At 63.1% G+C, this 27,194-nt stretch overlaps 1 protein-coding gene across 1 annotated transcript in view; it reads left to right on the forward strand.

The window, feature by feature from the left end:
• The window catches only part of RUNX3 (RUNX family transcription factor 3), a 55,094-nt gene that overhangs the window by 18,921 nt on the left and 8,979 nt on the right, over positions 1–27,194 (forward strand). The window contains exons 2-4 of the mRNA XM_051856666.2: positions 13,076–13,347; positions 15,032–15,188; positions 22,677–22,781. Coding sequence (XP_051712626.1) covers positions 13,076–13,347; positions 15,032–15,188; positions 22,677–22,781 — 534 coding nt within the window. The remainder of the gene's footprint in view (positions 1–13,075; positions 13,348–15,031; positions 15,189–22,676; positions 22,782–27,194) is intronic.

Consider the following 27,194-nt stretch of genomic DNA (forward strand, 5'->3'; position numbering starts at 1 on the left):
GGCTCCTTCTCTACTCTCAGTCCTTGCTCTGGTCTCACCTCCCCCGAGAGACCTCCCTGACTGCTCCGCCTCAGGGATCCATGATGAGCCCTCGGCCAGCTGACCCACCCAGCCACGTGGGTGCCTTCACACTCACACACACACACACACTCACAAAGTCACACTCACATGCACGCGCACACACACTCACACAGGCACACTCACATACACACTCACATACACGCTCACACACACTCAGAGTCATACTCACATACACGCTCACACACACACTCACACTCACAAAGTCACACTCACATGCTCACACTCAGAGACACACACACAGGCACAAACTCACACATGCACTCACACTCACTCACCCACACACACACAGTCACATACATGTTCACACAGGCACACACATACACACACTCACACACACACACTCACAAAGTCACATTCACATGCATGCACACACACTCACATGCACACTCACACACTCACAGTCACAAATACACGCTCACACACACAGGCACACACTCACATGCACACACTCACACTCACAAGTCACACTCACATACATGCACACACATGCTCACACACAGGCACAAACTCACACATGCACACTCACACTCACCCACACACACAGTCACATACATGCACACACACAGGCACACTCACATACATGCACACACACTCACATACATGCTCACACACACTAACAGTCACACTCACATACACGCTCACACAGGCACACACACTCACACAAAGTCACACTCACATACACGCACACACACATACACGTATACACACATGCTTACACACAGTCACACTCACCCACATGCACCCACACACAGAGTCACACTCACACACACACACGGGCACAAACTCACACACACAGACTCACTCACCCCCACACACAGTCATATACACACACACACACACACTCACATTCACTCACCCACACACAGAGTCACACACAGTCACACTCACACACAGACACACACAGGCAGACACACTCACATGCACACACTCACACTCACACACACTCCCATTTCCTTCCTTGTCCAGGACGGGTTGGGTTTGTTCATTTGCCTCCTCGTTTGTCTTCCGTCTTCTGTGCTGGAGCCAAGCACCACCAAGCCTCGCGGCGCTCCCGGCCGTTGCTGCAGCCCTAGCTCCTAAAATACCCCCGGCACGGAGTAGTGCTCAGCAGATGCGTCTTGATGGCACAAATGCAGTGCTGCGCCTCCTCTGTCCTGTCCACTCCGTCTCAGTGCAAGGCTCCTGGCGGGAAAAGGGCAAGTCCTCTCCAGGGCACTAGGACAAGCCCAGGCATCCATGGGTCTTCATGCCCACCCCCGAGGCTCAGAGAAGAGGCAGGGGGAGGGTCCTGGGGCCTGAGGACAGGCAGGGGGCTTCTGGAAGCCCACTCGGGGGCAGCCAGAGACCCACAGGCAACGAATGTCACCTTCTTGCCAGTAACAAGCTCATGCCAACAGCAATGGCCAAGAGCGTCCCTGGTCGGAGCCTGTGGCCGGGGCTCGCCAGACAGGGCTCCATGGGCCCCAGCTCTCCTGGGCTCCGCCTACAGCCGCAGCACCTTCCTGTTCCCCCAGGGCCACAGAGCTGGAAAGGAGGCGGGCACACAGCTCAGGACCCAGGGTCGGCATCACTCTGGGGACAGACCTCCCACCCAGCAACTCCACTGCTGGCCTGCGGTCCCAGGGTTCGGCTGTGGACCCCCAGGGGTCACAGCTCTGTCTCACTGCCATGGAGTCTGAGACCCCCACGCAGCTGGGCCAGGCAGCACAGCCTCCTGGGTCAGAGCTCAACCCCGACACCCACCTCGAGTGTGAACGTGAAAAGGCTGCTAACCTTGTGCCCCAGTCTTCCTCCCATTATAATGGGGGGCATAGTGGTACCCAGTGCAAATGGCCATGTGAGCTATGGGAAACCGTGAGTGCAGATACATGTTGAGACGGCACTGGTCACGAATCGACGGGCCTGGCCCCGGGAGAGGCCACTGCAGACAGCAAGTCCCAGTGTCACCCTGGGCAGATTCAGGCTCTCACCCCAGCTCTGCCCTTCCCGGCCAGGTCCCAGGGACGTGGGGGCTGTGGGTGGGATCTAAGGAGCGCCGCCGTGGAGAGAGTGCGCAGCAGTGTTGGCAGCTGAGCACACATGCACACGTGGTGGCCAGGCGCTGTGGCTTCCAGGGCCACCGGGGGACGTGGCTGACAGTGAACAGGTGGACAGGACAACCTGGCTGAAGCAATGACGTGGCCAGGAACAAATGTGCCCGGCTCAGGGCACCGCACACAGCTGCACTGCTCTATGCAAATGTAAGCATGTGGGTCTGTTTCTTCTCAAAGATTTGGGGGCAAGGGCCTTTCTCTATGTTTTATCTTTTGCTTTCCTTTAAAAATAGTTTTTCAGTCTTTTATTATGTGATATAGATCCAGAAGAACATATAACATACACATGCCCACCACCTGGCTTTAAATTATAAAGCCCCGGCGGGACTCGGTTAGGTCCCCTCCCCACCCTGCTGTGGGACAGGGACCGTGGGGACCTCTCTCCTAGCTTCTGTAGCAACCATTCTCTCGCCTGTCTGCGTGCTTTTTGCTTTCAAGGTCATGTCCTATTGATAAGAGCAGAAATTTGGGGACAACTTTGAAAGATCAACAATAGGAGAAATGAGCCCTGGAAGCTGCTGGAAGCATTTGCAGGGGCGGGGAAGAGAAGGAAGATGACCTGTTCTCCCCATCTTACACCTGGGGGAACTGTGGCTTGGGGAGCCCCCGGGACACACGGCTGCCGGCGGTGGGCACTCAGGGCTGGTGCACGCTGGGTCGGACGCTGCAGCGGTGGAGCCACTCTCTCCCGTGTTCAGTGAACGTCTCCCCACGCTGACTCTGGGCTGGCCACAGGCGTCCAGCCTCCCGTCCCGTCCAGCACTTGAACCCCCTCTACAATATCTGGCCTCCCCTTGAATACCTCCCATAATGGGGAGCTCTCCACCTCCAGGGGGATGTGGGTCGTTTTATTCCCACCCAGTTCTCAATACTTTTATTCCCACCCGGTTCTCAACGCTTCTCTTCCTTTCGTGGAGCCCAACACCCTGGGGCACCCCTGTTAGCCTCAGCACCCAGGAGGCCCCTCCATTGATCTGCAAATGGAGCTCGTGCCACCCCCCCCTCCGGCCCCCAACCTGCTCTTGTCCAGGACAAAGTCCCAGATGCCGTCAGAACTCACCAAGAAACACGGGGTCAATGAAGGGGACGTCCCGGGGCGAGGCTGAGGGCCCACTGCTGCCGGGAGCCCCATCTCACTCCCGGGAGCAGCAGGAATTGTCCAGTGTTCCAGGGGTGGGGACCTAGGGCTCCACCGCCAGGGCTCAGCCTGTCCCACAGCTGATGCGAGGACCGGTACTCAGAGCCCTGCTCTGACTCCAGCCCCAATGTGTATGGACCGCTGTCTACACAGCTCTTTAAGGGGGCCTGTGTCTGTGTCTACACTGGGAGAGGTCCCTTCCACGTGTCTGCACACACAGGCACTGAGTGGCTTGTGGGTGTGGGCACATCACATCAGCGCCTGTCCAGACAGAGAGGGGAGCTGGGGGTGCGTGTGGGTAGGGGAGTGTCCCATGACCCCATGTGCTGTGCAAGAGCTCATGAACACACCGACTGCACGTGTGCCCAGAGCATTGCTCTCTGTGTGAGCCCAGCAGCATTGGTGCTGCGTGCTGTCCTGTGAGCATGTGATCTATGTGTATGCCATAGCATGTGTGTTGTGTTGTGTGCCCATACGCACACGTGCTCTGTGTGTGTCCCAGGAGCACGTGTGTTCTGTGTGCCCAGGAGCACATGAGCTTCGTGTGTCCCAGAAACACGTGTGCTCTGTGTGCTGTGTCCGTGAGCACGTGTGCTCTGTGTGCTGTGTTCAGGAACACGCTGTGCGCATGCCTGGGGCTTGGCAGACCCTTTCTCTCCCTGGCTTCCACTTCCTCTGCCCCTCAGGTCCTAGGGCCCAACCTCTCCTCCTGGTTTCCTGGTTCAATAACCCGCGGAAGAGGGAGCTTGCTTATGGAAATACTGATGTGGCCTAAACGGGACTGTGCTCACCTGGCACATTTTCCTCCCAAGTGTCTCAGCTCATGTGTGTTGCTGTAACGACACGGAGTGGGTGACTTAGAAACAGAAATGGAGACACAGAAAAGTCCCTCTTGGCCCCGGGGGCCAGGAGAGACAGGATCCACGTCTGGCCAAGGCCTCATCTCCACTCCCAAGGCGGCGCCTCGTGCCGGGTCCTCTCAGGGCGTGAGCGCAGTGTCCCCAGGTGCTGGCCTCCGTGAGTTCCCTCTTTAAAAATATTCATTTAACTATTTATTTGAGAGGCACAAAAATGAGAGAAAGAGAAACGGGCAGATAGAAAGCTCTCGTGCCCTGGTTCGCTCCCCACATGCCCACCGTAGCCGCGGCTAGGCCAGCAGCCAGGAGCTCAATCCAGGACTCCTGCGTGGGAGGCCGAGGCCTGGTTACTTCAGCTGTCACCTGCTGCCTTCTCAGTCCACGCTGGGGGGACACTGGAGCCAGGGAGCGGAAGCGAAGAGACTTTGATGAGGAGCGCAGGCTGCAGCTCGCTAAAGCCAGGTCCCCTCCAGCCCCTCTCCAAGACAAAGCCATTCATGTGGGCAGAGCCCGTGACTCAGTCACTTCCCCAAAGGCCACACCCCTTAATGCCACCACCATGAGGATCAGGTTTCAACAGAGGCATTGGAGGCACACTCAGACCACAGCCTGGGACCTTGAGTGCCTGCCAAGGACCCTTAGCTGTGACTTCCAGGCCCCGGGCTCTCCAAGTGGGCACAGTAGGGGGCAGGGCACGGGTGAGCTGACGCGGGGGGTACGCAGGGCACGGGTGAGCTGACAGGATGGGGAACACAGCACAGGCTAGCAGAGCCGGTGCTGTGGCGGCTCCTCCAAAGGCTTGCGAGGGCAGCCGGGCTGGCAGGCGACAGCAGCTTGGAGTTGGAGACGCCTCCTGGGGATCCCGTGTGAGCCACTGCCCTTGTCTCCCTGGAGGGGCGCCTGAGGCCTGGAGAGGACAGGAACTTGCCTGGGCTCACCCAGCAAGGAACAAGGGCGAGGCCCCCTGGAGCTGGCGGCCAGGGGCAGGAGCCTCAGGCCTGGCCCAGCTTAGAGGACACAACAGCCTCGGGGCTCCAGTCAGCCCCGACTCTCTAAGACCCGGTGAAGGTTTGGACTCCTCTGAGCTTATCAAGATGCCAGGTGTGAGTGGCGCAGTGGATTAAGCTGCCACCTGCGTCGCAGGCATCCCATATGAGTGTTAATTCAAGTCCTCACTGCTCCACTTCTACTTCTGATCCAACTCCCTGTCTATGTGCCTGGGAAGGCAGTGGAAGATGGCCCAAATGCCTGGGCCCCTGCCACCCATGTGAGAGACCTGGATGGAATTCCAGACTCTTGGCTTCAGCCTGGTCCAGCCCCATGCCCTTGCTGGCATTTGGGGAATGAACTATCAAATGGAAGATCCCTTTCTCTCTCTGTCTTCCCCCACTCTCTCCATGACTCTGCCTTTCAATAAAGTAATCTCTTCTAAAATTTGTAAATGCAAGGTGCAACTGCTTAGCAGCCAATCAGGGGAGCAGAGAAAACTGGAGTAGGAAGGAGAGGAAGAAGATCTAAGGAAGACTTACAGATGTTTGGAAGGGAGAGCTGGAGGAGCCAGGGCTCTGGCCACAGAGCAGGCCAGACTCAAGGCCATGATCTGCTCGGAGAGAGAGCTCCTGGGTTCACAGAGGGCCCAACTCTGAAGCTGCGAGCCCACCGCCAGCCTCAGGGAAGCAGGCCCAGGTCCTGGGGCGTGCGTGAGCCTGGGCAGGTGCCCTCTCGGGTCTCAGTCATGCTTGGCGAGCGAAAGGTCCGAGCAGGTGTCACCACTGCTGGGTGTGGCAGAGATGAACTAGTGCAGGGGTTCTAAGAGCATTCGCTCCGGGGACGAGGATCTGGCTTCTGGCCTAGGCTTCCTCGCCACATGGAAGCCTCTCTGAGTCTCAGCTTCTGCACCTGCCAGATTCGCGGGGTCGATCTGAAGTTCATCTCAGGTGAGGGGGGCGTAAGAGGCAGATGCTCAAGAAAAGCCACACCCCGGGCACTGAGAGCAAGCTGGTGATTGGCCAGTGGGCGCAGGCGTGGTCAGGACGGGCTGGCCACTTGGGGGCCCAGGAGGGACGGGTCAAAGGGCACTAAGAATTTCACGGCAGCAGCAGCAGGGCATGAACTCAAGCTTTGACAGCAGGGCCCCGCCTCTGGGCCCGCTAGGGTGGCTCGCAGCGAGTCAGGTGGGGGGTGAGGCCCTTCCCCTGTGGGTGCCACCCCCGTCGCCCAGGGCTGTCGCTGGGGGTGGGCGTGCAGGGCCCCTGCCACACTCAGTAGCCATCAGGACGGCATAAAAGACGGACTGTTCTCCACCTGGCTGAGCCCGTCTTTATCGCACGCCATGCATGCAGCACAGGGCTGATCTCTTTCCGCAAAGGCCTGTGCTTTTTCCCCTTTCCAAGGGCGATGCTGGAAAGCCATGTGGCTTTCATTGCTGGCAGGAATGTCTGAGGCGTTCCTTCGCCGCCACATGAAATGCAGCCGTAATCTTCATGTGCGTAAACCCACAGCCCCCGTCTCCTCCACCATCGGCCTCTGAGATCAATCAAAGCTTCACAGGACTGACAGTCATTAGAACCTTTTTGGGGGAGGTGGAAAATCCCTAATGGGGCGGGCCGGGCCCAGGAGCTGCTGGGTGGGGGTGGACGAGGAAGGCACCAGGACCAGAGTCCGTGGGAGGTGGCAGGAGGGGCAGGGGCACCCAGACCCTGGAGCGGCCTAGGCTGTGACCTTCAGGGAGACCCTCTCCCTCCCCAGGCCTCAGTTTCCCCCTTGCATAAATGGCAGTTTGCACTTGACACCTAAGAGTCCCACTGAGCCCCTAAAACTCTGAATTCCACCAAGGTCCCTATGCCAGGAGCCTACTTCTAGCCCATCACCACAACGTGGCACTTCTGAGTAGGAGCCTTGAGAGGAGAGAGCAATAGGCAGGAAGCTGGGATCCCAGGCCAGGCTGCCTCACGGTTTCCAAGCTGTGTGACCCTGGGCAAGTGACTCAACCTCTCTGAGCCGTGGAGGAGATACCTTCAGCCACCCCACAGTAATGTTCTTCCCCGGCAGGTGCACTTGGAGGAGTCCTTTCTCTGCCCGCCTGGGGCTGCGGACGGGGCTCATCTTTCCCAGAAGCCCCTGGAGGTCCCATCTCACCACTGCTCCACCCCACCGTAGGAGGCCTCCCATTTGAAGGCTCTGCCCTGCCTAGCTCCAGTCAGGCCCTGTGGCCGGCTGCCTGCCTGCACCACCCGGATGCAGCTGGCTTGGGGTGGCTGAAAGGGCTCTGGTTTGAACCTGTCAGGTTCAGGGGCCCTCACAGGAAGCTCCTGGCTTTCTCAGCCTGGGTTTCCCCACCTGTAAAATGCAGAGGCACCAGGGGGCGAGCTGCAGAGGGGGACTCCCTGCCCACGCCCGCCTGCCCAGAACGTTAGGGGCATTATCAGGCAAAGATCGGTCATCAAAGTCATAGAGGAACGCTTCTCTGTTAGAATTATTTCCCCGATTTGTAGGCGACAAAAGACAAGGGCAGGGACAGCAGCGGGAAGTCCAAGCAAATGGTAGGAGCCCTGGGGCTTGGCGTCTCAGGGCGCCCGCGGCCCCTGCTCTGCGCCCCGCACGCAGCGCGCTCTGCGCCCGGTGAGCTGGGATCTCCGCGTGCGCTCTCTGCTCCTTTCTCCCCACCCGCTCCTATCCTCCACGCGGAGCGCCCCCTTACTTCTGTTGCGCTGCGCGGCGGGATAGGCGCTGGCGCTGGGGTCCTCGCTGCGGCCCCCAGGAGGTGGCAAGGCGCTGGGTGTCAGGGAGGGTCCAGCCTGTGGTCACCGCAGAACCCAACCCAGCCTGGCGCCCAGAGGGCCGGGGAAGCGCACCTTCCGCGTTCGCACGGGGACACTGAGGCCCGGAGAGACCGCGGCCGATTCTCGCGCTTCTGCCGTGGCGGCGGCCGACGCCGCGGGTTGCGTCCAGGCCCCGGAGTCTGCGCGCCCAGCACTGCCGCGCGGGCGCGGTCCCGGGCTCCGGCCGCGGCTCCAGCAGGGCTGAGGTCAGGCCCCTCGTGCTTTGGGCCGCTCAGTGCCCGCTCCCTGGCCTTGCCGAGCTCATTCCAGACCCTGGTTTGCGCCTCTCCTCCATTTTTGGTCTCAACGTTCCCCGCCCCGTTTCTGAGGTCGAAGGGGAGCGCCCGGTGAGTGAGCCTCCGCACAGGTCGCTCCCGGAGGCCCTGGCAAGCGCTGCCCATCTGGGAGGGGTTTGAGAATTTGAGAGGTTCCCGGGGCTGCATTGGATCCGTGCCCCCTGCTGCTCTTAACCTCTTTCAGCCCTCAGGAGCTGGGAAGTGGTGACTGCCTTGCCCCTGGCGCCGGCTTGCACCTGGCTCCCGGCTTCCTCTGCCAGGCAGACCTGGGGCAATCCTGGTTCAGTGAGTGTACCACCTGCTGGACAGTGCCGAGCACCGAGCACACGGTACCACTCAGCTCACCTGGCAGGGGCCCCGGCGCAGAGGGGCGCAAACCCTGGCCAAAAGCCATACAGCCAGTCCCTGGCACAGACGGCGGCTGCGGCCTCACCGCCTCACCATGCACTCCCCTGCTGTCCTCCCTCCCTTCTAAGACTGGCCCTGGGGAGAGAGAGATCTATTGTAATTGGAGAAGCACACTTGCTCTTCCACACGTACTGGATCTCTCCAGAGAAGCGGCCCCACAGCTGGGTTCTCCCTGGTGGCGGTCCGGACCCTGCAGGGGACAACCTCTGGACTGAGATGTGACGGTTTTTCACGAATGTTCCTGGCTAGTTTATGGTCAGATATGTTCTATGGCGTGATGCCTTCTGCCCACGTACACACTTTGCACACATGTCAGCACATGGGCACCTGACACCCGGCACAGGCACAGAGCAGTCCCGGTTTCGGGGCAGCAGCTCCTCCTCCCGCGGCGGCACTGCACAGCGCAGCGCAGCACCACGCCCTCCCCTCTTTAACCCCAGGAGGTGAAAGGGAGTGGTTAGCGGAGACCACTCGGACGGGAGACCCAGGCTCAGCGAGAGGCAGAAAGGCCTCCCCGGAGTCCCGGGAGAACTAGCCCAGAGCGGGGCAGGTTTCAGGCCTCCGTCCAGCCAGAGCCCTCTTCCCCGGACCGGGGAGTCAAAGAGGCCCAGCGGCTACTTGGGAAGGTGGCTGCCTGGGGGGACAGCACGGGCAGGATCGGAGCCAACAGGTTTCCAGAGGGAGGGTGTGGGAGCCTGGGGCCTGAGACCCCAGCTCGGGCACCTGTGACCTGTGCTGGGGGCAGCTCCCAGGTGGTGTCCACCTCCCCGCAGGCCGCCCCAGGCAACCCCCAGGCAGGCGGGACTGCCGAGGACTCGGCTCTGAGTTCTGAGTTCGAGTTCGAGTTCGAGCGGGCTGTGAATATGAGAACAGAGTGTTTCACTGATGAAGGCTCTGAGGCCCCAAGAGGGGCGGGGGGTTGCCAAAAGCCCCCAGCAAGGGCGACAGGCCTCTTTTTGTGCTAAAATGGCTGCAGCCGGCACGGACGGCGCAGCCCCTGTGTGCCAGGCCGGTGCTAAGCACGGGGCCCACGCCCCTCTAAGAGGAGGCCGCTACAGAAGCACTTCCCCCACCTTGCAGGTCAAGCGGAGGATTTCAGCCATTGCCCCTCCATCACTGCGGGGATTCAGGCTAGGGCGCTGCAGACCCGAGTTCTTCCACAGCCCGGGCGCGTCTGTTCAGACCCGGTGGGGTCCCTGCCCCTCCCCAGGCAACGCCACTCCTGAGGCTGGAAGGAGGGGGCGGGACCCAGCGGACCCTTCGCTGCGGTGAACGCATTCAGAGCGCACTCCTGGTAGACCGACCTCAGTAGGCGGATCCTCCCACCCCACCCCAGCCTGGGGCTCCACACGGGGTCCGGGTTTACCTAGCTCGGCGCCCGGGCGCCAAGGTAGGGGAGGAGGAGTGTCCCGACCTTCCGTTTCCACGCCCCGCTGCGGACAGCCTGGGGCGCTCTTAGCTGGGGGCCCTGGCGGGAAATGGCGCTGTCTGTGCAGGGGCAGATGGCAGAGGGAAAGGAGACCTCAGCCCGGGGAAAGGGTGTTCCACGCGTCAAGGGCACACTGCAAACAAGGCAAGGGGGCAGGTTTGTCGGCCCGGGGTGGGCAGGAAGAGGGTCGGCGGCCGCAGGCAGACAGGTAGGAATCGGAGAGCGCCCGGCCTGTTTCCCTGCATTGCCCCCACCCTCCCCCGGGAAAGGGCTTTGCAGTTCCCGCGAGGACTAAGTGCCGTCGCGCGGGCGCAGGGGCCCTCGGGTGCCTGGCCCGTCCCTCGGAGGCTGCGAGGGCGGCGTTCCGACGCCAGGACACCGGCTTGTCCAATACGTGGCCGCCCAGAGGAGGAGGAAGTGGATGGGCAGTCTGCGCAGAAAGGGCAGCTGGTAGGAGGCTGCCCGCCGCGCCCGGGCACGGGGACCGCAGCTGGCGCGCATCTGTGCGCTGGGCCCTGCCCCGCAACTGCGTTCCGGGCGGGGCACAGGCACCCACTAGCGGTGGCTCCCGAGACTGCAGCTGCCCCACAGGCCCCAGAGACCGCGGGGCTGGGGGACCCGCGCGCCGGCAACCCGCGTTCTCCGGATTGCGCGCCCACGGGCAGCGAGCGCCCTCCGGAGGGCCGGGGCCGGGGCCCAGAACAGCCCCATTCTCAGGAAATCCGTTTGCTACCCCGTCGTGGGGAGAGAGGCAGAACTCAGGCGGAGGGAGAAGGAAAGCGCACGGGTGCAAACTGAAACCACTCGAGGGATAGAATTGACAAACCCCAGAAGCCACGGGCCGCGGCCCCAGAGCCGCTGGAGGGCCCAGAGCCCTTCCTGGCCACGACACGGTGCGCGCCTCCCCAGGAAGCTCCTGCAGATCCCGCTGGCCAAGGGCCAAGGCCGGGATCCCTTGCTTTCCTCCAGTGGTGCTGCTCACGGCGGCGTCTCCGAGGGCGCACGGGCCTCGTCCCCCGCGGCTGACAGCTCCCCAAACTGGTCCAGTCAGGGACTCTCTCGCTACACTCACTTTCCAGATGGACTGAGGGGCTGGCAGGGGACCCGGCCAGAGGCTAGCGCTCCAGGGCATCGGGGCTGGGCCAGAGCCCCTTGGAAAAAAGGCTGGGCTCGAGTTCGTTTGGAGACCACGAAATGCCGAGCGCGGGGCAGGGGTCAGGTCCAGGACCGGGTCTTGGGAGGTGCAGTGAGATACTGCCCTGCTGCAGCTCCCCAGGCTTGGAATTCGTTGTTTTGCACCTGCGGGGCTCTGGACGAAACGAAAATCCAGCCCCCTCTCTAAAGCAACGTGGAGACTCTGATGCCGCCTGCTCCCCGGGGTCCAAGGAGCACATCCAGGGTGTAACTGAGAGTGAACTGGGGCTTGGTCTTTCCCGCCCGCTCCCTGCTGCAACCCTTGCCTAGACCCGCTGGCCCGAGAAGGCGGGAGAGAAGGGGGCTGCCTGCTATAAAGCCCGGGAGTGGTTGCGCGGTGCGGCCCAGGGTGGGAGCAGGAACCCGGGGCCGGGACACAGGCCGCCGCGTTTCGGGAGTGAAGGGGCCCAGGGAGCAGTGAGCTGGGATCCGCCGGGGCGACTTTTCATGCCCCGGGAGGGAGAACACTGCCTCCCCCTTGGCAGCCGGGGCCCATAGCTTTGCGGCCACTCCTCGCCACAGACGTGCGCCCATATCATGCAGGACGCGGGCTAAGCGTGGAGGGAAACGGTCAGGACAGCAGGCCCCGGCGGGGCCTTCACGGCGCCACAGGCCGCCCCAACGAAGTGCGACGCCCCAAGGCCTGCGCGATTCTGTCACCTGCCTTTGAAGGGAGAGCGGAGAGAGCAACGGCACCGCCGGACTTAGCCGGCGGCGGGCCCGTGGGGGACTCCCTCCCGTCTGTCCCCAGCTTGGCACGGGAGACACCGAGGCCAGGACCAAAGCCGCACAGCGCTGGGAGCTGCAGAGGCCGCTGGCAGGGCCCCGACGGCAGCGGGATCCCCCAGTGCTGTGCAGCCTCTTGGGTCAAAGCAGGCCAGGGCGCGCGGGCGCGGGGTGAGGGAACTCGCTCCCGGAGGCTCCCCGCGCCCAGAGGAGGGTGCAGGCGTCACGAGCGAGGAGCAGCAAGGCTTGGGGAGCGGAGAGAAGTGGCTGCGGCCCCGCGCCGCGCAGACGCGGCCCTTGGAGGTGGTGGCGAGGAGGGCTCGCGCGCGACCCCCGCGCCCCCACCGCGTCTCCAGAGTCAGTCCCCGTCTCCGCGGAACGCCCCGGGCCCCGGGATGCCACCGCGCTGGGGCTACGGCCCAGGGCGCGCTCCGCGGGGCGGGGCCTCCCGTCCCTCCCCAGCTGGGCGGCCTTGGCGGGGCCCCTTCCTCCCCCGCGAGGTGCCCGCGATGGGGGCTCCGATTGGCTGCCCTGCGCGTCGCTCGGGCCGGCCCCGCCCCGTTGGCCCCAGGGTACTAACCCCGCGCGGGCTGCCGCGGCGCCGCCACTTGATTCTCTAGGATTTGCTCTGGGGCTGCGGCTGCCGAGTCGCAGGGCGGCCGCGCGCGGGCTGCGGGGGCGGGAGGCGGCGGCGGCTACGGCGGCAGCAGAGCCCGCACGGCCCCGCCGCGGCGTGGGCAGCCAGGACCGCCGCGAGGGGCGGCCGCGGGCGGGCCGCGCCCCGGGGATGCGGTGCTAGCGGGCAGGCTGCGCGCGGCCGTCGGGGCGGCGAGGCCTCGCGGCGGCGGCCGGGCCCCGGCGGGGCGTCCCCGGGCGCCGCCCCCTGTGCCCCGAGGCCCGGGCCGGCGCCGCCGCTTCTGCTTTCCCGCTTCTCGCGGCCGAGGAGGCGCCCGCGCCGGCCACCCAGTGGGGAGCCGCCGCCGCCGCCGCCGCCTCGCGCTCTGACGGCCGCTGTTATGCGTATTCCCGTAGACCCGAGCACCAGCCGCCGCTTCACACCTCCCTCCACGGCCTTCCCCTGCGGCGGCGGCGGCGGCGGCGGCAAGATGGGCGAGAACAGCGGCGCGCTGGGCGCGCAGGCGGCCGTGGGGCCCGGCGGGCGCGCCCGGCCGGAGGTGCGCTCGATGGTGGACGTGCTGGCAGACCACGCGGGAGAGCTCGTGCGCACCGACAGCCCCAACTTCCTCTGCTCCGTGCTGCCCTCGCACTGGCGCTGCAACAAGACGCTGCCCGTCGCCTTCAAGGTGAGTGCGGGCCGGGGCGGAGGACACGGTCCCCGGGGCTCCCGGCGGCCCGGAGCGGTGGGGAGGGGACGCGCCCGAGACCCCACTGCGCGCCGTACCTGGGCGGCGTCGCTGCGCGCCCCCGCAGGCTGTCTTTCAAGGCTTAGGCCCCCTGCACCCGGGCTAAGCGGAGTCCTGCGTGGAGACGCTGCGGGAGGAACGGGCGGATGGGGCTCCGATCCCCCCCCACAATCGGGATCCCTGGGCTGCCGGGCGGAGGACCCCGGGGGTGGGGAGTGGGGGGCGAGCGGGCCTAGCACCGCCCTCCTGCGCCTCCTCGCAGGCACTTCCTGCTCACCCCGGCCCCTGGCTTCCGAGGCGTTCCCGGGGAGGGGGGCACCCTAGGCTGTGACTCGGGGCGCTCCCGCACCCTGCGCGGTCGCCGGCCAGAGCGGCGCCCCTGGCAGTCCCCCGGCGACTCGGAGGAGCTCCGTCGGTGCCAGGGAGTGGGCGACTGTTTCGTTTTCATTTGTTTAAGGGGGCAGCGAGATGAAACGAAAAACGCCCCGGTTTTCCCCTAAACCTCTCGCAGCTGCCGTGAGAAAGGGCCGGGCCGGAAAGGCCGGCGGCGGGGGGCGGGGGGTGCCGAGGTGGCTGCAAACCGCCGCCGCAGGCAGTGGAGGCCGGCCCTGCGCCCATTAAGGCGACTCCGAGTTGGAAAAAAGGATGAGTGGCTCTTTGAGGTCTCCCGGGTGACATCTTAAATCTCCCGGGTGGGGGGTGGGGGGGAGGCCCGTGTGCCACTCGTCCTCAGATCGGAGGTTTACTGTCACTTGGAGCTTAAAAGGAATCTTTGAAATTAGAAGAAGACAGGATGTTGACAGGAAATCTGGCCTTTTTAATCAGACCCCAAACATTTCTCCTCGAAATCTCTACCATCTGGATCCCCAGTCCCTGCGCACGGCGGGCACCTTGAAATGGCTGTGGCTCTGTGCAAAGTCTGATTCCTTTAGGAGGCATCTGACTCTCCCTCCCCGGGGTGGGGGAGATGGAGTGGAGGGGCACAGCCCCCCCCTGCAATTCCCAGCAGGTGCATCTTCCTCTTAACGAAAGCCTGCCCCCACACGCACACACGCACACACACATGCACACACACACTTTAAAAGGGTTTTTTATTTTTTTTCCTGAGGACCCCTCTCAAGGCACCAGCGTATTTTTTGCATTTTGCATTTTCTCTGTGTAATGAATCGAGGCCCTGTGGAGGCTGATCCACGGGGCCTGGGCCACGTCTCAGGCCCCGAGTGGCCCTCGCGTGGATGAGTGGGGCGAGCAGTGCCGTTATGATTCCTGTTGATGCTCTTGACTTGGCGGGCTGCTTGCTGGGAGCACGCAGATTCCTCTCTGGCTCGAGCGGAAGGCAGAGGAACCGTGTGTCGCACCGTGACTGAGCCGAGCCACGGCTCTCCAGCACAGGTAGCTTGGCGGAAAGCAAGATTTCTTGGGACGCGGGTTAGCCAGCGGAGCCAGGACCGCGGGGCGGAAGGCAGGGCTTCCGTCTTGTTTTTGTTGCCTTTGGGCGGAAAAAGATCGTTCCCTTCCTGGTCCCTCCTTTGAGGAATCCGCAGTGCGCCTGGGACCTGGGGCGCTCCCTCGCCCGGCCCCTCCCCTCCTTTCTCAGCGGCCCCCGCTCCCCCTGTGTCCTCAGGTGGTGGCGCTGGGGGACGTGCCCGACGGAACAGTGGTGACCGTGATGGCCGGCAACGACGAGAACTACTCGGCTGAGCTGCGCAACGCCTCGGCGGTCATGAAGAACCAGGTGGCCAGGTTCAACGACCTGCGCTTCGTGGGCCGCAGCGGGCGAGGTAAGGGGGCGGGTGGCCAGTGCTGGCCGTGGCGGAGGCAGGGGGAAGGAGACTGAGAGAGAGAGGCCTTGGGGTTCCCCCACCCCAAAGGCCCAGCTGGTCCGCAGTCGCCTGGACCACCCCTGAGGGTGTCACAGACCCATGTGAAGGCGCGCTCCTGGCGCCTGCCGGCTCCTGCGGCCATCCGGCACCGCCGCGCTCTCCCCTGGTCTCAGGGAGGATGCTGCACCATGACCGTGGCATCACCAGCTCAGAGAGGCAGGAGGCTCCAAGGAGGAGCCCTTGGCCTGGGGACAGAGCTGCCCAGCGGCGTTCCCGGCCCCGGGGCGGAGTCTGCTTCTGCTCTCCCCAGCTGTGGTCTCCCAGAGCCCTCCAGGTGGCTTAGAAGAGAAACTAATGCACCTCTGGATGCTAGCGTGGGGTGCTCAGGCTGCCGGCTCCCGCCCACCCGCCCAGGGTCAGGCTGGTGTGCTGTTCTCAGGACCGGAGCAGACGCCCCGGTGGCTGCCGCCTGGGGCTGCTGGGACTGCCGCCACCCCTTAGCTCCTGGGTGGAGAGGCCGTGCCGTGTCCCTTTAAGAGGGGCCAGTGGCGAAGAGGCTGAAGCCTGCAGTTCCCTTCCCGAGGCAGGCGCCCCTCCAGCCCCGGTACCCACGCTCCCGGACCCGGCGCGGGCTGACGCACGGCCGGCGCAGAGCTGTGCTTTTCCTCACCAGTGAGCAAGGCCTGCGCGGGGCTTCCGCTCCCCCAAGCCGCCAGCCCCACTCTGCAGCGGGCATCTGGGTACCACTTCTCCTCCGAAGCCCCTCAATGTATACGCGCAAATGTCAGACATATTTTGACTTTTCAGCATTAATTAAAACCAGGGCATTATTTGCATGTAATAACTGTTTACTTGTTACTTTTTATGAAACTGAAATAGTTTACATTCTTTCAAACATTTCCTGTTCCTCTTGGCTCCCTTCCCCACGCACAGATTTCTTTCAAACGTTGCCCTTAACTAGTTGCAGGTTGATGGATGGAAAATGTTTGCTTTTATGAATTAAGCTTTCATTGCTGCTCCTAATGAGTCTCCAAGCCCCTTTTGTCATCCCCAATCTCTCAAGCGCTTTGCAACTTAATCCGAACCCCCCCAGCTCTCGGTGTCTGTGTCGCTGCTGCTCGGTGGCTGGCCCAGGTGTGCGTGGAGGGGGGGAGTGGCTGCTGCCCCTAGCGAGGCTGCTCCCGGCTTCGGGAACTCGGTGTCGCCGGCTCACTTCTCGCGCCCTCTCCTGGGAGACGAGATGCAGAGCGAGAAGAGAGCCGGGAGTCGCCAGCTTGCTGAGAGCCAGCCTGGCCAGTCTCTGAAAATGAACTCTTTGTGGTTTCGCGGCCTGAGCCCACCCGCTGCTGGCCGCCGGCAGGGAGGCAGGGGGACTAAAGCCTTGGTGGCTGGCAGTGACCTGGCTGGGAAAGCTGAGCCCGGGACCGGGGCTGGGGAGCCACAGGCGGCTGAGCTTGCACACCGGCTCTCGCGCACTCCCTCCCCAGCCTCCGCGGTCCCGGGAGGCCGGGCTGGTGCCCTGGAGCTCTGGACCAGGCCGTGGGCTCTCAAGGGCGTCTGGTCCGTGAGAGTCCAGGCTCTGGGCTGGCCCACCTGGGTGTAGTCCCCAGCCCTGCTGGTGAGCTGCTGGATGACGCTCCCTGTAGCTGCTCCGGAAAGTGGGGATACTCGGGGCGTGTGTTCTGGAAGGATTAAGGAAATGGATGGAGCTGAATCAGTTGGCGCGCGCGCTGAGAGCTGGAGGCCTGTCAGAGATTGTGTCACTTCAAATGCTTGGGGCTGGGGGCGGGCTTTGAGGTCCCTTTGAGCGGTGACACTCACTGATTCTGTGATTATGGTGCGGTTTGGGCGGGGGTGGGGGAAACCCAGAAGGTATGAATTGTGGAGTGGGAGAGGTGGAGGCGGCTGGAGTGAGCAGGGAGGGTGCAGGGTCCGAGGGCGCCGCCCCACGTCTGCTGAGCCTGTCCTGCCCAGGGGACGCACCCTCAGAGGCCTGATCCGTGCCTGACGCAGTCGGGACCAGGTGGGGTCTGGGTCTCTCTCTTCCCTGCCTCTCTGACAGTCGCCAGCGCCAACAGTCAGATGGGAACTCCTGCCGTTTCTTTGATTTTTATTCCTCGATTGTGTCTGAATTCCAGGAAGATGGCTTTCCATGAAATATACTGATTCGGTAGTACCATGGAGCTCTTTTATATATATATATATATATATATATATATATATATATATATATATATATATTTGAAAGGGAAGAGAGAGAAAGAGATTTTCCATCCATTGGTTCACTCCCCACATGGCCACATGGGAGTCTAGGCCAGGCTGAAGCCAGGAGCAGGGACCTTTGGGCCCTCCTCCGGTGCTTTCCCAGGTGCATTAGCAGGGAGATGGATCAGAAGTGGAGCAGCCGCACCAATATGGGAGGCGGGCCTGCGGCATCGTGCAGGCGGCTCAACCTGCTACACTGCAACCTGGGCCCCTCATGGGTGTGAACCCAGGACGGAGGAGAGCGAGGCCAGGGCAACTGATCAGTGTCTCCTGGGGTGATTCGGGCCTGCCCAGCCTGCAGGGGATGATCTAGAATGTACCCTGTACGGTCCTGCAGTGAAATTCATAGGTTTGTACCCACCGCCTTACACAGTTTCAGAGTCTCTGTAGCTACCATGGAAGAGAAGAAAAGGAAAACTATTTCTTTTTTAATATTTATTTTATTTGATGGGGCCGGCGCCGTGGCTCATTTGGTTAATCCTCCACCTGTGGGTGCCGGCATCCCATACAGGCACCAGGTTCTAGTCCCAGCTGCTCCTTTTCCAGTCTAGCTCTCTGCTGTGGCCTGGGAGGGCAGTGGAGGATGGCCCAAGTGCTTGGGCCCTGCATCCACATGGGAGACCAGGAGAAGCACCTGGCTCCTGGCTTTGGACCAGCATAGCTCTGGCTGTAGTGGCCATTTGGGGGGTAAACCAGTGGATGGAAGACCTTTCTCTCTCTCTCTCTCTTACTGTCTAACTCTATCTGTCAAATAATTTTTAAAAAATAAATTTATTTTATTTGAAAGAGCTACAGAGAGACAGAGAGAAAGATATCTTCCACCTGTGGGTTCACTTCCCAGATGGCCACAGAGCTGTGGGTCTGGGCCAGGCCAAAGCCAGGAGCCAGGAGCTTCTTCCAAGTGTCCCACATGAATGGCAGGGGCCCAAGCACTTGGACTATCTTTCACTGCTTTCCCAGGCACATTAGCAGGGAGTTGGATCGGAAGTGGAGCAGCCGGGACTCCAACCTGCGCCCATCTCAGAGGCCGGCGCTGCAGGCAGCTGCTTAACCCGCCACGCCACAGTACAGGCCCCAGGGAAGTGATTTCTAAGACCCTTTGCACGCATTACTGTGCGTGGACAGAGGCCACACTGGGTGCTGGAGCAGGGTTCTAGGCCCCACGTCTGAATGCGGCCTTGCTCTCAGAGCCGTGAGACTGCCAAGTTTTGAGCTCTTGGAAAAGTTCTGAATAAAATTTGAAAGAAAAATCAGGACTGTCCTCTCTCCTGGGAAATCCAGTAGCTGGGAGAGGCGCAGACAGACTCGCTCGCTTACTGAGTTAGGGGCTCAGAGTCTGCGCAGCTCAGAGTCTGCCTTCAGGGAGAATGAACCCCCAGGGCCCCGGGTGCTGCTGGACGCTCCCCCTGCCCCGTCCCCATCACTGGCCGCCTCACACAGCCACACGCCCCTGCGATGCCCCCGGTGGGTAGCCACTGTCCTGGGTGCGAATGACGAGGTGTGAGCCCCTGCTCTGTGTGAACTGGGTAGAAGCCGTAGTGCATGGGCAGACCGTGCGAGTGAGATGCGTGCACGTTCGGGAGGAGAGAGGCGGCTTCTTGGTCAAGGCTGAGCAATCCCAGAAGGCCCAGAAGGCCCCTCGGCTGCCCGTGCAGCTTCCAGGGCGGGGTTGGGGGCGGGGTTTGTCACATGGGAACCCAAGCTAGAGGCCTAGGATCCTGCCCCGCTGGACTTGCTGAGCGGCCCGGGGCCCTGAGGCCTGAAGGCATGTCGTGGGGTGGTGCTCCGAGCCGCCCAGGCGCACCTGCATCCCCTCCCGGACTTAAGTTCTCTCCCTGTGCCGGGGGCTGCCCTGGTACCACTTGGCCCTGGGCCCCTGCAGAGTTTTTCCCCTTCGATTTCTCAGCTCCCTGCTGCCGGAGGACAGACAGGGGACGGGCACCCAGGGAGATACCCTTGCCCCTCCCCTGCCTCCTGGGACCCCCGGCCCCTGCCTCTCCCTCCACTCCTGCTTCCAGATCCAGCTCCCAGCCCTCCTGACTCCCTCTCTCTGCTCTGCAGGTACCTGGGAGGGGTGGCAGTGCGCTTGGCACCTGGGAGGAAGCTGGGGGTCTCGGCCGTGGGATGCGGGCTGCTACCTGGTGGGGGTAGGGGCCCCTCACTCCCAGGAGTAGGTCCTAGGGGCAGGTTCCACACATTCTGACCTTGCTGGACCCTCCCTGTACATTTTGTGTCCTGGCCAATGCATAGCCCCTCTTTGAGCCTCAGTTTTCTCATCTGTAAAATGGGAGCAGTAGCCTCTGTCATTAATTCCGTTAGCAAACATCTATTGAGCATATGCCGGAAGCCAGCCCCTGGGTCTAGAGACACAGCCACGAGCAAGACAGAAAATCCGGCTGCCAAGGAGCTTATCACAGTCTCGCAGAGGGAGACAAAATGAGCTGAAGAAGAATGTGGATTATTGAAAGTGGCGGGCGTTCTGGGGCGGCGCCAGCAGGTGCAGGGTGTAGAGAGGGCGGGGCGTGGGCGGGCGGAGGGGCTCGAGGTGGAGGGGCTTGTCACGGAAACCGTGGTGTGAAAGTCCCGCTGGAAAATCTCTTAAAGGAGCTGCGGCGTGCGTGCTGCGTAGCTTAACGTATTAAACAGCAGGGCCAGCGGCAGGCGGTGACGCCAGCGACCCTGGAGTTGAGGCGAGCAGACAGCACATTTAGAGCAGCCGCAGGACTGTAACGCGATCGGTGACGGTGACGTCAGCCGGCGGCAAGGTCACAGGTACTGCCGAGAATCGCTGGGGCTGGCTGCCCACGCGCTCACTTGAGGGAGACGCCACCTCCCGATACCGTGTGCTTCCCCTCCATGCCGGGAGGGGCCTGCTTTGGGTGGAGCAGCAGGGCAGGCTTCTCAGAGGAGGTGACTTTTCAGTGGGCACCCCAAGGAGCGGCCAGCGTCCCTCGCCGCAGGGGATGGGCCCCCCTGGTCCTGGTCACCTGGAGTCCAGCTGGGGTTCTGGGCTGTCTGTGTAAGACCCCATCAGTATGCTGCCCCGTGGGACACACACCACCCCCCAGTGCCTGGTGCGGGGGGAGGGGCCCACGAGGGAAATGGCCTCCGGAAGGGAAGGCGGGAGGCGGCAAGGAGGCCCCCTCCCCGCAGAGCCACACCCCAGCTTCCACTCCCCCAGCCTCTAGGAGGCCCTGGGGTTCTTTGGTGTGGCCCGGGCAGCCCGGCTGCTTGAATTATGTTTGGGAGCCTCCTGTTTCTGGAGCTAGAATTTCCTCTTGATTCCTGGAGCAGCCGTGCAAAAAAAAATCCCTCAGATATCCGTCCCCGCCCTGCCCTTCAACTCCACCTGGGAAGTCGGAGTCCTGAGACCTGCTGGCCCCAGGACACCCGAGGGGACACTGGGCAGCCTCCATCTGCCCATCCCTGGCCAGCCCTGGGGGCACGGGCCGCCGCTACCTCGCGGGAACCGGGTCCATAGAACTCCCCCGCAGTCTCTTATAAGAGAACAGTGTGAGAGGAGATTTTTCTTTTTTTTAAGTTACTTGTTGATTTGAAAGGCATAGTGAAAAGAAAGAGCTTCCAGTCCCCGGTTCACTCCCCACACAGCCAGGGCTGGGCCAGGCTGAAACCAGGAGCCTCGACCTCCATCAGGGTCTCCGCCGTGGGTGGCAGGGGCTCAAGCCCTTGGGCCACCTTCGGCTGCCTCTCAGGAAGCATTAGCAGGGAGCTGAATCAGAAATGGAACAGCTGGGACTCGAACCTGCGCTCAGAGGGGATGCTGGCGTCGCAGATGGTGGCTTAACCCGCTGCGCCACAGCGCCGGCCCCCTGAGAGGAGACTGTTACCACGGCGCCAGCAAAGTCCGTTGTGCTTTGAGGAAGACTCTTTGCCTTAGAGCAGAGCACAGACAGGCAGTGAGACATGGAGTACAGAGAGAGCAGTGCCTGCTGAGCGGAAGCCTGGGCCGCGGGGACACCTGTCTCGGGCTGAGATCCACGAAGGAAGTGGCGGTGGCTGGCGCGAGAAACAGCCCGGGGTGGCCCCGGGGGGCTGCCTGCGCCCGTGGACAGCGTCCGCCGGCCCCAGAGGCCGGGCTTGTTAAAAGGGGCAGAGCCCTTAACGGGAGAAGTAGAAAGGAAGGCAAAGCAGTAATCAGTGTTGGATTAGGACAGTGACAACCGCCTAAGTTTCGGTCTCACTAATCTGGAAGAAAGACCAACAAAACCGAGAGCGGCTCAGAGATCTTCCGCCCGATAGCAGCCTGCGCCCCGGGGTCCCACCCGCCGCCCGCGTCATGGCGCAGGGAGACCACGCGGCTGTCGTCGCCACTTCTTGGAATCCAGGCTAAGGACATAGGCACAGATGCAGACGGAGATTTCTGTACACACAAGGTCATTCTCATTTTACTTTCAAGGGCCAAAAAAATAATAATAATAGTATTATTTTCAAAACTTTGTCCCCCCCTCTCTGGAATTTTGAATGGAGACTTCGGAGCCAAATGTCTGTCTAAAAATAGAACAGGGTTCTGGAAATAACAGTTGTGTCTGCAAACGAAGCGTCTGCAGCTCCCAGATCAGGCCCTTGGCAGACCCGCTGCACGCAGCCGGGAGGGTGGGCCGGGGGCGGCAGCTCCTGCAGCCGGGGGCCTCCAGGGGTCGCGGCAGATGGTGCTTGTGAGGACGCGGCAAGTCTGCAGATGCTAAAAGCTGGGTCCGAGAATCTGTGTTTCCGTGGGGCCCACTCAGGAGCGCAGTGCCGTCCCCCGGGGTCAGAAGCAGCGGCACCCAGAGGGTGCTAGCACTGTGGGCCTTTTTCTTCGTCTTCTTCTCTGATTTCTGTGTTTTCCAAGTTTTCCGCAAGGGCCATTTTCAGAAACCACCAGGTCTTACTTAGCCTTCCTCCCCACACCCCCATCATGTAAGTCTCCAAACAGGAGGAACAGCGCAACGAACGGCCAAGGAGCAGAGGAGAAACAAACCTGGTCGGCCCAGGCGTGGGGGCAGGGAGCAGGTGGCAAGGGGGGGCCGAGACCCCCCTGGGCCTTGACTGTCAGCCCCAGCTGCTTGGAGCTCCCCCAGAGCCCCTTCTTCTGCCCAAGTTCAAAGGGGACAGTTTCTCGCAAGGCTCCAGGTGGGGTCCAGGTGCCAACCCCCTGCCTTTCTCGCGTCCTCTCTCCAGGGAAGAGCTTCACGCTGACCATCACCGTGTTCACTAACCCCACCCAAGTGGCCACCTACCACCGAGCCATCAAGGTCACCGTGGACGGACCCCGGGAGCCCAGACGTAAGTGCCACTGGGCGCCGAGCCCCAGGCCAGGGAGGGATGGGCACTGGCCGGATCGCTCTGCTTGCGTCCCAGGCTCTGCACCCCCACGCCGTCGTCGTGTGCAGAGCCCATGGACCTCGCTGCAGATGTGGGAGGCTGCGTGCGTGGTGAGGTCACTTCCGCCGTGGGGTGACTGCCCGCCACGGGGGCCAGCTGAGGCGTCAAGGGGCGGAAGAGGATGGGCGAAGTTCTGGCTGGGGCGTTTGTGGTGCGTGTGGGGGGGGTGGGGAGGAAGGTTGGGCCTCCCCAGCTTCCGCCACCACTGGCTGATGGGCCACGGCTACAGGGCGGGGGGGGGGGACTGGCTCCAGCCGCACACAGCCAGGGGGGTCGGGGGTGCGCATTTGATCCCCCAGATAGGATGGGGCACCTATTGTGTGCAGGGGGACCTGACCCATCAGAGTGCCGGCTTTGCAGGGAAGGTGGGGATAGCTGAGCGGAGGCCGCGGGTCTGTGTGGGCCCAGGGGGCCAGCGAGTGAAGCCAGGAACAGCTGTGGGCTGGTGAGCCATCCCGGGGCTCTGGGCCTGGGTGTGGACAGCCAGCCCATCGGTGTTAGCTGCCACTCTGTGTTGTTCGTTGTCATGGCAGCAGAGACAGAGGGTCACCTGTGTCCCAGGGCGGCGAGGCCCCAGGCTGAGAACCCCACAGTGCACGGCTGGGCACCCAGAGCCAGCCTTCCATTCTGGCCGAGTGGGCCTGCGGCAGGAGCACCCGGTGTCACCCCAGCGCCCAGGAGGCCCAGGCCTGGCTCCCCATCCACCCACGTCCCATTCCCTGGGGAGCTCCCTCCTGGCCTCTCAGGGTCACTGCCTAGGGCCCCACCTGTGTGCCTTCCGTTACGTGGTCCCCAGGCCTGGCCACATCCCTGCCACTTCCTTTCTGCTAGGACCAGGCAGGGGCAGGTCTGTGCCCTTGGCCCTGGGCAAGTCCTGTCTCCTTTCTGGCCTCAGTTTTGTCATCTGGAAACTGGGTCAGGGACCCCAGGCGTCTGAAGGTAGCGATGGCTGAGGAACTCTCGTGACCCAGGGAGACCGTGGTGCTGCCAGCAGGTGCTGAGCCAGCCGGCCTGGGGCAGGTCACCTCTGTGCCTTAGTTTCCTTGTCTGGAAAATGGGATTCCCAGGGTGCTGTTGTGAGGAGGGAGTGGTGTCCATCTGCTCACGGGTGGGGGAGGGGCAGCAGGCGATGGGTGGTGTCAGCCAGGGCTGTTACCTGCTGTGTGACCTTGGGCGTGACACTGACCACTCAGGGCCGTGAAGTGCAGCCTGGCGCACGGTGGTGACACGGGAGTCACTGGTGGCTGGAGCAGATGGGGGTGCTTGAGAGCCTGTGGGGCTATCAGCAGTGGAGCCTCCCACCCCCACACTGCTGTCTCGGGAGCCACAGGCTGGCTGCGGAGGACCGGGCACAGCTGGGCCCCGCGGAGGCTGGCGTCTAGGAGCACCTGCTCTTACAGGCACGGGTGCAGGCTGGGTGAGAAGGCCCCAGGGGGCCAGCACCGCCTGGCCCAGAGCTGCCTGCCGTCCCCTACCGAAGCCCCTGGGTGGATGTGAGGCCCCGCCCCCCCCTCAGGGAGCCGCTGGTTGAGTCCACTGCCTGCTTTTCTCTCTGGGGTCTCCCAGGCCTGAGATAGCCCCAGAGGAAGGGAGAGAGGCTGGGCCGGGAGGCAAGATGCCGGCTTGCTGTGTGACCCGAGGCAGGCAGTGCCCCTCTCTGGGCCGCGGGAGATCAGTGGGGTAAGTGACTGGCACAAAGGAAGTCTTAGTAGAGGCTCCCGCGTGGAGCAGGGCCGAGGTGGGAGGGCGCGGGCTCCCCTCTTTCCCCCCCATCTTCAGCTGGCCTCCTGCTTGCTCTTGGCCCAGGTCACATCGTACCAGTACCCGTGGTTCCAGTACGCCTGGTTCCAGTACCCCGGTTCCAGTACCCTGGTTCCAGCCCACTCCTGGCCTTTAGCCTGTGACCTCACACGCCCTCTCCTTTGCTGGCTGTGGTTTGTGCACGGGTGAGAGGGCAGAGGCCAGCCCCGGGCTGCTGCCCCCCGAGAGCCCCTGGGTGCGCTGTGCAGAGCTTCTGGGAACAGACCCTCTACCACCAGGTCGAAGCCAGGGTGACGGCTTCTGTGCAGCCCAGGGGCCTCCCCCCTCAGTGTGCTCATCTGTGAAATGGGTGGGGTCCGTGTGGATGCGGGCCAGTGCTGTGAGGGTTCAGTGAGATGCTCGCTGCCTGGCGGCCCCCAGGTTTGCCACCGCCAGCTGCACTCCGGGATCTCCTCTCCAGGCCCCAGCCCCCTGTGGGGTCTGAGGCGGCGGCAGGGCAGGGCCTGGGGGCTGGTCCTGGGGCTCCCTGAGGCCTGGCTGTGGGTTCTGTGGCCGGGTTCTTCCCCTCCGGTGCCCTGCAGAGCGTGCCCAACCTGCAGCCAGGTGGCCAGCTGGGTCTGAGGCTGGCTTGGTGGCTTCCTGCCTGTGTGGCCTTGGTTTCTGAGGTTCGCGATGCTGGTGTCCCAGAGGCGCTGGGGCCTGGCGACAGAGCAAGGCTGCCAGGCTGCATGCGGGTCCGGAGGAGCTGTGCCGTGCCCGGCGGCTCCCGGGGGAGCCAGGCCTGGGCAGGGCTGACTCCATCCTCCGGGCCCCGCGGGTGCTGCTGCCATACAAGGGAGACCCCGAGGTCCTGACGCTGCCCGAGGCCCAGGGAAGCTTGCTTCTGGGGTCCTCCTGGTGGGCCCTTTCTTCCCCAAAGTGTACAATATGGAATGATTTCAACAAACATTTTCTTGGGCACCTACTTGGTCTCAGGCACTGCTCCGTGCCCGGCATGTGCCACCATGAACCCAACCAGTGGGGCTCCCGCCCTCTTGGGGCCTACACCCCAGGGTGGGGGAAGAGATGCTAACAGGTTTTGTTGTCACCTCAGCCCGCAAGGCCCCGCCCCATTCGGGCCCCTCGCTCTGTCCGCCTCCCTCTCCTAGCCCCTCCTCCCTGCCCACCCCACTCACCACACTGGCCTCCTGACCAGTCCTGGAACTTGCCAGGCACACTGCTGCCGCGGGGCCTCTGCACCGCTGTTCCTTCTGCCTGGGGCACTCTTCCCCGCCCACACCTGAAGGCATGGCGCAGTGCTCCAACGCTGAAGCCTTCCCCGGCACCCACCCCGTTCCAGCCTTCCCCAGCCCTCCCCTCACCACAGCACCTGCCCCCTCGGAGGCGCGGCATCCGGCATCATCCGCTTACGTGCTTACGTCATTGACTGTTCAGCCCGCCATGCACCTGCTCTGCTGGGCTGGGGTCTCTGCAGAGCTAGACCCGAGCGCTCAGTAGGTGCTCAGCCGAGATTCAGTGAGTACCAGAGTGACCAGAGTTAGTTCATGTGCTTCCAGGCGTGGGGAGGTGGGGTGGGGGCAGCCGGGACAGCAGCAGCGGCGCCGAGGAAGGGAGCCCCCAGTGGGGCAGGCGTGGGTACCAAGAGTGACCCCAGAGGTACTGCAGCCGCACAGCTGCTTCCTGGGCCCCGGCAGGAGGGAAGGGGTTAACCTCAGACCTCCCGGGCTCCCTAATCAAGCCCAGGCCTGGGAGGGAGCTGCCGCCTCCCTGCCCGCTGGCCCCCTGCCAGCGCCAGCCTTTCATCTGCTCACAGGGGGCCCATTCACGACAGACCACCCCGGGCCAGCACCCGCCGCCACCCCCCACCCCCGCGGTTGCTGAGAGCCGGTGTAAATCTCCTGACAGGCCGCAGAGCGCCCTGCCGGCCGCCCCACCCGGCTGCGGCACAGTGGCAGCTGTGTGTGCACGGCCGGCGCAGCAGGCGGCGCGGATGGGCCGAGGGCCCGGTGCCGGGGCCCAGGCTGTTCCCTGTGGCCCTGCCGGCTCCGCTGCCCCCCCTCCTGCCTGGCTGCCCACCTCGTGGTCCGGGGACCCAGCCCTCCTCCCTTGGAGGCCCTGGGAAGCAGCTGAGCAATCCGGGTTTGAATCCCGTGGGTGCTGCTCGGCTGTGCCTCCCCTTTGCCATCTGTAAAACAGGGGGCCGAGGAGCAGCTTGTCAGGGGGTGGGGACCTTGGACTTGATACGCATGGCCTACCTGGCACAGGACCTGCTGAAGCCCCACTCCCATCACAGGGGTTCGTGTTGGGCAGCGTGGAGGCAGGAGGATGGCCCCAATGGCTGCCCAGGCCCCTCCGAAGCACCAGGCACCTGGAAGCTTCCTTGTCGTGTGGCTTCTGCTGTGTGTGACCCCTTCTCCCGCTGGGACCCTGGTCTCCCCCCACCCCGCCCCATAGGCGCCTTGAGGAGGATGAGCTGGCAGAGCCGGAAGCCGGGTCACCTCCCCGCCAGTGAAGCCCAAGGCCTGTCCTTAGCCGCGAGGCCTCCATTCAACA

The sequence above is a fragment of the Oryctolagus cuniculus genome, chromosome 7 (assembly GCF_964237555.1).
Source record: "Oryctolagus cuniculus chromosome 7, mOryCun1.1, whole genome shotgun sequence".
Lineage (NCBI taxonomy): Eukaryota > Metazoa > Chordata > Mammalia > Lagomorpha > Leporidae > Oryctolagus > Oryctolagus cuniculus.